General features: G+C 45.6%; 1 protein-coding gene and 1 long non-coding RNA gene across 2 annotated transcripts; both read right to left on the bottom strand.

The window, feature by feature from the left end:
• Nucleotides 1–4,445: 4,445 nt before the first annotated feature.
• LOC124708012 lies at nucleotides 4,446–6,367 on the bottom strand. The gene is made up of 3 exons (XR_007005036.1): nucleotides 6,288–6,367; nucleotides 6,131–6,188; nucleotides 4,446–4,589 (listed from the first exon to the last, which is right to left on the bottom strand). It is a non-coding gene; the product is annotated as an uncharacterized LOC124708012 (long non-coding RNA).
• Nucleotides 6,368–6,696: 329 nt separating this feature from the next.
• LOC124647070 (protein Rf1, mitochondrial-like) lies at nucleotides 6,697–9,667 on the bottom strand. The gene has a single exon (XM_047187062.1). The coding sequence runs from the start codon at nucleotides 9,665–9,667 to the stop codon at nucleotides 7,163–7,165; it is 2,505 nt and encodes an 834-aa protein (XP_047043018.1). The 3' UTR covers nucleotides 6,697–7,162.
• Nucleotides 9,668–9,909: the final 242 nt, after the last annotated feature.

Here is a 9,909-nt window from a genome sequence, read left to right as displayed (position 1 = left end):
CTCCAACGGCACTCGACATCCTTCCACTACCTCTTCATGAAAGGACGAACATGGACTTCGACAAGCGTACAACCGCCATGAAGAAACTACATGAAGAAACAAGGGCAACCATACAAGAGCATGTACTGCGCCAAGCTAACCGCCTCAACGCCAAGAAAAAGGAACGCGTGTTTGAAGAAGGAGACCTCGTTTGGATCCACCTAAGGAAAGAAAGGTTCCCGCAAGAACGCAACTCCAAGCTCAAGCCAAGAGGAGATGGGCCTTTCAAGGTCCTCAAGCGCATCAACAACAATGCCTACGTCATCGACATACCAACATCAAAGTACTTGGTGAGCAACACTTTCAACATCTCGGATCTCTCACCCTATCATGGAGATGAGGAGGAACAAGAGTCGAGGACGACTCTCTCCCAAGGGGGGGAGATGATGCGGGGTGGCCTTTGGACACCTCCTCACCAAGACCAACAAGTCCCCCAAGCGGACCAATGACAAGGGCTCGAGCTAAAGCTCTACATGACAAGGTGAACTCGCTCCTCACTACCATCGACCTTGATACCCCATTGGATGGAATGCTACCTCATGCCGAAATCCTTTGTGTTATTAGGTACGTGGAGCATCAAGACCCCGGAGAGGAAGATACGCCATGGTCGAGGGAAGGAGAGGAGCAGCTGTCCGAGAAGATGCCCCAGAAGCTGGACCCGATGCTGTACAAGAAAGAAGGAGAAGAAGGGCTTCAGCCGGAGACCTTCACCCAGGACCGGCACTGCCGGCCTCGACGCCCGACGACTCGCCGGCCTCAGCGGCACTGCCGGCCACCAACCGCCGGCACTGCCGGCCTGCTCACCCCGGCACTGCCGGCCTCCAGCCGCCGGCACTGCCGGCCACACCTCCTGCTGACGCACCAAGACCCAGGCCGGCACTGCCGCTGGAGCCTGACCGGCACTGCCGGCCCCACTCGAGTTGACTTCATCCCAACCGTTTATTTATCATCTATGGACCAGGAAACTTGCTGTAATGCCCATTTTACCCATGTACGAATCTGGAACTATAAGTACCCCTTCCCTTCCTCCAGATTAGGTTTAGACAAGATTTAGGCTTAAACTACTTTGAGCTTTGTCTCCCTAGGGTTTCATCCCCTTTGTATCAAGGTTCTCTTGTGGATTTCTACTCTTCATGGATGATTCAAGGCTCATACCTCTCTCATCCAAGTTCTAGTTGGATCTCCTCACCAATCTCCCATTTCTTAGATTCTACCCAAGGGTCTCTCTAAGAAGTGGTTCTATTGGCTTGGTCTAATCTACCAAGGGAGTAAATTGATTTGTGTTGGGTTGTGTGTGTTTGTATCTGGATCTTGTGTGTGTTCTTCCTCTTTCCCATCTCATTCATCCACTCAATTGGTCAAATTCGTGGGATCTGGGCACAACCTAGCCCTCAGGCCTTATCAGAGTAGGTGCCCACTGCCTGGTGCCAGCAAACTGCCGGTAGCTCCCCACATTTCTCTACTCATCTGACGTTATCAGCAAGAACTAAGCGCCAAATAGTTCAGTTTTTTTGCCGCTTTGTTTTTCATTATTCGTGGGTTTTGACAACTGTCATGTAAATTTATTTGTAAGGAATTTTCTGTTAGCTAGGTTTCGTCAACCAGAATATTGTGCTTTTTTTCTTTGCTCCTTACCACAAGAAAATGCGAGTTTTTTTTTGGGTGCAATGTAAATCTCCTTTTAAGATTGTGCATTGGGTCAAAATTCATCAGCGTTTCTGGATTGCTCTAATGTTGAAGTGCTTCCTGGTATTGGATCATTCATGTTATCAAAATCATAATTATATTTCTCATAATATTAGGGGAATGTTGGGTCTGTTTATTTTTCTCTTGGTGGGCACCATTGAATATAATTAATTCCACTGCATATAAAATACTCTCACGTACTTAGTAGTTAATTAGCTCATAATTAGCAGTTCAGTTTGGCTTCTGATTCTATATTTTTATTTATGTTTTACTAATGATGTGGCTGGTCAGTTTCGGTGATCATCCATGGATCTTTCTATCATATTCTCAGAAATTCTCACCTTTGCTCTGCACAAAACCTTGTTGCTTATGTATAAGGGTGACAAAACTTATACCAAAAGGTCTGATTGCAATACATATGTGGCCATACTTTACTATGCAAGACATTTGTATGGTTAATACGTGCTATGGATAATTAAATCGTCTTAAGAAGTTAGATAGGCCTTGAAAAAGTATATCTGTGTGAGTTTGACCATGTTAGATAGGTTTTTTTAATGTTTTCGATTGAAAATATCCAAAAGGTAAAGTGCTTCCAAATTAGTAGTTTTTCATGGTTTAGGTGTCAGATCATTCATTTTTGTAAATGGTTGTCCTGCAAAGATGTTTAGAGATTACATGGCCTACTTCAAATTTGTGTTTAGATTTGTTTTTTCTCATTGTCATTCTTTTTTGGTAATGGGTTTGTTTCACTTTTTTTTGTTGGCTTTGTTTTTTGGTGCAACTTTTTTTCGTGGGAGAATGTATCTTGGTGGTTCGGAGTATACATGTCCTTATTGTAAAGCGGTTCTTTGTTATAGTGAGCAGGCCACTCACTTGAGATGTTTATAATCATTGTTGCAAGGGTGGCAAAATACACGGGCTTAAGTATAATCGGTGGCCCGCTCCTCTTGATCGGTTGATTAGTTTTGTTGGAGGGAGTGAGTCGATGGAGTTTATGTGGTTTATCAGGTCTTACAACAGGATGTTTGCCTTTTCCTGTCATGGGGTGAAAGTTGATGATGCTATAAACATGGGCCAATGGTCCTTCTATGTTTCTGGTGAAGATTCTTCCTTGCCATCGCATTGATTCGCTGGTTGCCTGCATGGGATAAGTCTCCAAAGTTTGCTGAACTTTATATTTACAATGTGTAATGATTTTGATCATCGGATGGCTGCATTCGATGGTGAAAGGGTGGTGGTGTAGGTGTGCTGATTGGAAACTGTAGCTCCTATTACGGCCATGCTTAATATCTGTATTGTGCTGATTTGCTAAAGTGTTTATCACCGCCAAATTCATCGCACCAGCCACCCCATGTGGCAACGCCATGCAGGCGGCGAGGCGAAGCTCGCCTATCTGTCTAGTAGAAGTAATATACTCCGTACTCCCTTCGTATAATGTATCGATCACCACTTTGTTCCGGTTTGAAAAACACAAGGCTGTATGGCTGCCTGCTGCTGATTTATGTGCCCGAGGAGGTAAACCGTAGGAGCCAACACGGGAGAGACAAAAAGGGAATGGAAATTTTTTCAGGGCAGAATTGAAATTTCAAACAGGGCCAAATAAGGAATTCTCCCTCCAAATAGGTCTGGCTTCCCCAGCCCAAGGTGTATTTGAGCGATTGGGAACGCCGGAACAACTCCCGCCGCCCGCCTCGCCTCTCTGACCGGCAACACCTCTCCTCGTCTCCGGCAAGCGCCAACTCTCCACAGCATCGCAGCTTGCCCAGCGGCTCCCTTGATATCTCCCGACGCGGGCAAGAGTAGCGCCGCGCCATCCAAGAGGCTTATGACGCGGAGGTGGTCTCCGTCCTCTTCAAGGCCCTAGTGGCTAGTGTCATCCTCAAGATGCCACATCACGCGCAGAGGAGTTGGTCGAGCTACCTCTGCAATTTCCTCGTACCAAACTCTGATGACAGCACGGTACAGTGTCCGGCACTCATAGATCGTTCTCGACGACGAGATGAGACTCAACCGAACTCCACCTCCACGTGCGGTGCGGGGGGCCTCCACTACGCTGTGAAGTCGCGCGAGCGTCACTGCTCGCCGTCGAGCTCCGAGAACGAGGCGCGGGAGCGGAGGGCTCTGGGTGCCAGGGCCCGCTGCATGCGAGGCGCTCCTACACCATGTCGGGGCCTAGTGGTGCTGCAGCCTCCCGGCGATGGTCGTCCTTGTCCAGCATCCGGCGGCAGTCCAATCGCGCTCTCGCCCCGGTTTGATGCCTACAAGCTGTTTTTCTGGTGATTGGGAACAGCACCTCCATTGAATCCTAATACAGATGGAGACTCACCTTGCCTCTATCACAATACAAAAGAAATGGGACTTGCTTGACGATTGATCTCTTATCTCTTACCTTCATCTATACACTGCGTAATAACATTGTGGATATCTCATACTACTACAGAAGCATGCTCGATTGCCCAAAAAAAGACATAGCATCTGTATAATCCCTTCTAGTCCAGGACAAATCAACCTGACATAAGTCATCTCAGATACCCCAGTTCCATCATTGTAAGAAGGCGCATCATCTGGCAACAGCATAAAACTCGTTCCCATTCGACTATTTTTGGACTGTACAAGGTAAACGTAAGCTGAGATCTGAAGAAGAGGAAGAGGTGGAACAAGGATGGCTACGGTGCAGGAACTCGAGGATGGCCCATCGATGCAATGCTGGAGATTGTGTCTCCTCCCTGTGAGAGTGTGTTTTTGATCTACAAGAGCATGTTGGGGAGTGGAGGATGAAGAAAAGTGGAGCAAGTAAAGGTTGCAGCTTGGATTCTTGGACCCTTACTGTGGCAGAGCAGTACGGAAATCTGAGAGCACCATAACTGCAGAGGAATGCAAAATGAAGTTAAAGCTACCGGCAAATTCTTGGCCATACCTTTACGGCTTTACCAACATCATGAGGAAAAGTACTTGACGGCGAATTCATGGCCATACCTTTACCTACATCATGACGAAAATAGTTGAATGCTCAACGAAAGCAGAAAGAAATCATACTGGAAATACTTTTCTCGCAGAAAGAAATCATACTGGAAATACTTTTCTCACAGAAAGAAATCATACTGGAAATACTTTTGTCAAAATAACATATTTGCATAACATATATGCAACTAAAAGCATAGAGTACAGAAGCCTTTTGCATTAGCTCGTACATCCACCAATTGAATATAGCATCAGTAATCTAATACATCCGCATTCGAGGACCCATTTGCCCTCGGACGCATAACATATTCATCAAACTAAAATTAAATGCACCCTTGCATACATAGCAGATGACTGAGAATGAGATGACTGAGAATGACGCTGCTAAGAATGCATTTATATAAAGGAAAGTAAGTGGGTAGAGAGTAGTATTCATTGTGCTTACCATCCCCCAGACATTAGATTACAACAAGCCGTGTTAGACTACTAGGTCTACCTTCCCTTGCCCATAGAAGATTAAAAGATTCATAGACATTTCAGATTCTTGTCATTTTGGCACACCCAGAATGAACTCAATGCTACTGTCCCAATTCAGTGATACTGGCAGAAGGCATTATGTAAGAAAACACTCAATTGTGCTTTTCAAGGAGTTGGTCTCATATGCAATGTATCAACTAGTCAGCCAAAACTACCGAAAAATTGATACTTTGCAGGGAGCAACTTCATGTCCACTTGGTACAAACTGTACTGCGTTGCACGAGGCAGACCATGAGGCCTTCTCCTCGTCAACTCAGCATGTTAAGCTCGCTGATTACCTCAGCCTAGAGTTTTTACATGCAGTAATGCAAACATGCAGTCATTATCACATAGCCTAACAGATCAGGTGCAGCGAAATTTGACTGGCTGATATCCTGTTTCTTTTGCAACTATTCATGTGCAAATATTGTGGTACTACTGTTTTTATGCAGCTTACAGCTTAACACTAACAGCAGTGTCAGTAACGCCAAATAACTGCGTAGAAACGTTTCTTGCATAGCCATGGGAAGAATTAAATGATTGATAAATTAATGATGCACTGAAGTAGACATCAAATTCTGCTACAAATTCGCTAAATCCAAACTTGTACAAGCTGCATACAGAGAGATATTTGGCTGAATGCTAAGCTATGTGACTGAACTCAGTTTTCTATGTAACCAAAGTTTCAGTAACATATTAGAACGAAGCCTATATAAGGGCGTTATAATCCATTCCAACTCCTTGCAAACTCAGTTTACATGTAAGTGACACTATTCGTCCAATATTGAGAACAGATTAATGATTTTCCTTCAACTACTTTTGGATTGCACAAGATAAAAATAAGCTGTCTGAAGAAGAGGAAGAGGACGAAGAAGGATGGGTACGGTGGGGGAACTCGAGGTGGTCATTTTTGTGTGTGTATGTGTACCTGAAGTGGAGAAGTAAGCACGGCCCATCGATGAAAGGCTGGCCATGGTGTCTCCTCCCTGTGAGAGTACGCTTTTGATCGGCAATAGCACATGGAGGATGAAGAAATGAATGAATAAAAGAAGTGAAAGTCGTAGCTTGGGTTCTTGGACCCTTACTGGTTGCAGAGCAGTACGGAAATCTGAGGGCACCATAACTGCAGAGGAATGTACACTGCAGTGTGCGAGAGCCAGAAGTTTCAGTCAACCAAAGGTTTTGATGCCTTCACCTCTGTTAATAGAGGTAGTGTTGGTGTCCTGCAGACTGGAGCGAAAGCTACCAGCAAATTCTTGGCCATACCTTTACGACTTCACCAAATCATGAGGAAAAGTAGTTGAGGGCAAATTCTTGGCCATACCTTTAACTACATCATGAGAAAAATAGTTGAATCTTCAACAAACTTAAGCAGAAGGAAATCATACTGGAAATACTTTCCTCACATGTATGCTGTTGCAATTAAAAGCATAGAGTACAGAAGCCTTTTGCATGAGCTCCTATATCCACTAACTGAATATAGCATCAGGAACCTAATACATCTATTGTTCGAGTACCCATTTGCCCTCAGACACATAACAGATTTGTCAAACTAAAAGCAAATGCACCCTTGCATACATAGCAGATGACTGAGAATGACATTGCTAAGAATGCATTTATATGAAGGAAATTAACTGTTTAGAGAGATTAAAAAAACTCAGGTGGCTGCTAGAAAAGATTGTATTAGTATTCATTGTGCTTTTTCTCCCACTCCCCAGTCGCCATCAGAAGCCATCATACCTAAGATTGCAACAAGCCGTGTTACACTACTGTCTGCCTTCCCTTGCTCATCAAAGATCAAAAGATTCATAGACATTTCAGATTCTTGTGATTTTGACACACCACATAATGAACTCAATGCTACTGCCCTAACTCAGTTATACTGGCAGAAGGCATTATGTAAGAAAACACTCAATTGTGATTTTCAAGGAGTTGGTCTCATATGCAATGTATCAACTAGTCAACCAAATTTATCGAAAAATTGGTACTTTGCAGGGAGCAACTTTACGTCCTCCTGATATTTCCCTTTCCTTGAAAACAAAGACAGCATCAATGATGTAGTTGAAGCCTCAAGTGAGATGCTCTTCCCATCAACTTTACACAAATATTCTCCAGCCTTGGCGATCTCACCTTTTTCCAACAACATTCTGATGATATCATTCATAAGACGGGAGCTGGGAACGATGCCACTCTTCTCCATTGACAGAAACATACTGTTAGCATCCTCCACTGCTCCATCTTTTAGAATATTTGTTATCATTACTCCATAAGTGGATGCATTAGGCACCAACCCATTGGCTGATATTGCAGCAAACAGATCATTCGCTTCTTCTTTTCTTTGAACCTTGTGCATTGCATTAATCATTGTATTGAGTATTGTAATATCGAACTTCACATTCATTGCACCTAATTTCTGGAACAGATTGATTGCTTCGCCAGCGCAATTATTTCTGCAAAGACCTAAGAGAATGATCCTGTATATGGAAATACTCACTGCTATCCCAGTCTCAATCATCTCATCGAACATTTTCTTAGCATCAACAGTTCTCCCCGCATGATAAAACCCATCCAGTATGATGCTATATGTAACAGTGTCGGGTTTAATTCCCTTGCACGACATCTCTTTGAATAGAGTCAAACCATCTTCGACCTTTCCATTTCTAAAATAGCAATTAACAAGTGTATTATAAGTTACAACATCAGGTTCGACACCAGCTGATACCATGGCATCAAACACTCTGAGTGCTTTATCCATCTTGCCGACTAAGCCATACCCGTCAATTAATGAACCGAATGTAATGACATCAGGCCTCTCGCCTATGTGTATAACCAAGTCAAGGACATCATGTGCATCCATAACCCTTCCTTCTTTGCATAGATTGTTTATTACTGAAGTGAAGAACACAATGTTAGGACGAGGAATACCTTTGCTCACCATTTCAGTAACCAACTCCTTAGCTTTAACCAGATCAGCATGCATACAAAAACCCTGAATTAGGGAATGATAGACAACATTGTTCGGTTGTATTCCCACAGCAATCATCTCATTGAATTTTTCCATGGCATCAGCCAGCCTACCCATCCTACAAAGTGCGGCAATTAGAGTTGAATATGTGAATACATTCGGACTCACTCCTTGCCCTTGCATTTCAGTAAATATGAGCGTAGCTTGATCCATCTTCCCACATTTAGCATATGCACCAATTAATACGTTGAAAACTTGGCAGTTGGGTACAATACCGTTGTCCTTCATTGAATTAAAGAGATTGATCATATCAGCTAAGCATCCTTCATTGGCATACCCATGAAGCAAAATAGAGTATGAGACAATATCAGGTTTGTGGCCTTTGACAGTCATGGAATCAAAAACTTCTGCAGCTTCTTTGCTTCTTCTGTGCTGGCAAAGGGATGTCATGAACGAGTTGCAGGTGACAGTATTTGGTATTATACCCCGCTTCGTCATTTCTCTGACCATCCTAGTCGCCTCTTTCCACTGCCCTGATGTGGAGTACCCGTGGATCATGCAATTGTAAGTCACATTATCTGGTTGAACATCATTGTGAACCATCTGGCGAATGACTAGCTCCGCCTTGTCCATTGCTCTGGCCTTGCACAACGCATCAATAACGGAGTTGTAGGTCGCCACAACAGGCACAACCCCTTGCTGCACCATTTCATGGAATAGATTGCATGCCTTGCCTATTTCGCCCTCCCTAAAGAAGCCGTGGATGACCGTGCTATATGTCACCACGTCCGGGGAGCAGGCACGTCCTGCTTTAGCCATCGTGTAGAGCAGGTTGAGTGCCTCCTGGCTTCTGCTATCTTTACATAACCTCTTCAGAACTGTGTTGTATGAGATGACATCGGGCGCACAGCCTAGCTCGGACATCTTACGAAGCAGCACGTCCACAGCCTCGTCTGTCCATAGGCATTTGAGGAGGGTGTTGCCGAAGATCAGGTTTAACCTGAGGCCCGTCCTGAGGAAGCGTCCGAAGAAGGCAAGCCCGAGGTCAGCGCGATGAGCGCGGCAACAGCAATCCATGAGGATGCCGTAGGTGTGGACTGTGAGAGGCGCCACCAGCGGGCCGGCTTCTTCTCGGCACACGCGGTTGAAGAGTGTGACGACGAGAGAGGGGCCGCTCCTGTGGTCGTCGTAGGCCGGAGCACGGGCGAGCGCAGCGAGGAAGCCGTTGAGGGCACGGGAGTGGACCGGGGTTGCCTGCCCGAGCAATTCGTCGAACAGGTTGTGTGCATCTTCCGGGCTGAGCGCACCGGCGCGGGCGCGCTCTGTGGCCGCGGCGAAGGCTGCTTCGGGAGACCAGGAGTGTGATGGCGGTGAGGTGGAGGATGAGCTGCGACGCACGAGGATGCAGAGGCGCGACATCGGCGTGGTGGTGGAGTAGAGGAGGCGGATTCGGAACATTGGCGAGGTGGAGGAGGAGTGACGGAGGAGGAGGCCGGACATTGGCTACTTGGAGGAGGAACAGCGGGGGCGCAGGCGAGGCATCGCGGGTCGCCGGCCGTGCTGGTCAAGAAGCAAGGCGGCGGAAATTCCGGCTCGTAGCCGCGGCAAGAAGCAAGGCGGCGGGATTCCGTCTTCCCATCGCGCGAGTCCAACTTGCAATGTGAGGATATTTCTCCATTACATTCTTTTTACCCCGAGGTTATTTAGGTGTCTCTTGGAGTGTTTTTCCCTAGTTAACTATG

Source organism: Lolium rigidum, chromosome 4, assembly GCF_022539505.1.
Source record: "Lolium rigidum isolate FL_2022 chromosome 4, APGP_CSIRO_Lrig_0.1, whole genome shotgun sequence".
Lineage (NCBI taxonomy): Eukaryota > Viridiplantae > Streptophyta > Magnoliopsida > Poales > Poaceae > Lolium > Lolium rigidum.
Note: the sequence above shows the minus strand (reverse complement) of the source record. Positions and strands in the feature narration are given on the sequence as shown.

Bases quoted from the DNA above. Each gene is read 5' to 3' on its own strand.
- LOC124647070 (XM_047187062.1), bottom strand. From the start codon at position 9,667: ATGTCCGGCCTCCTCCTCCGTCACTCCTCCTCCACCTCGCCAATGTTC.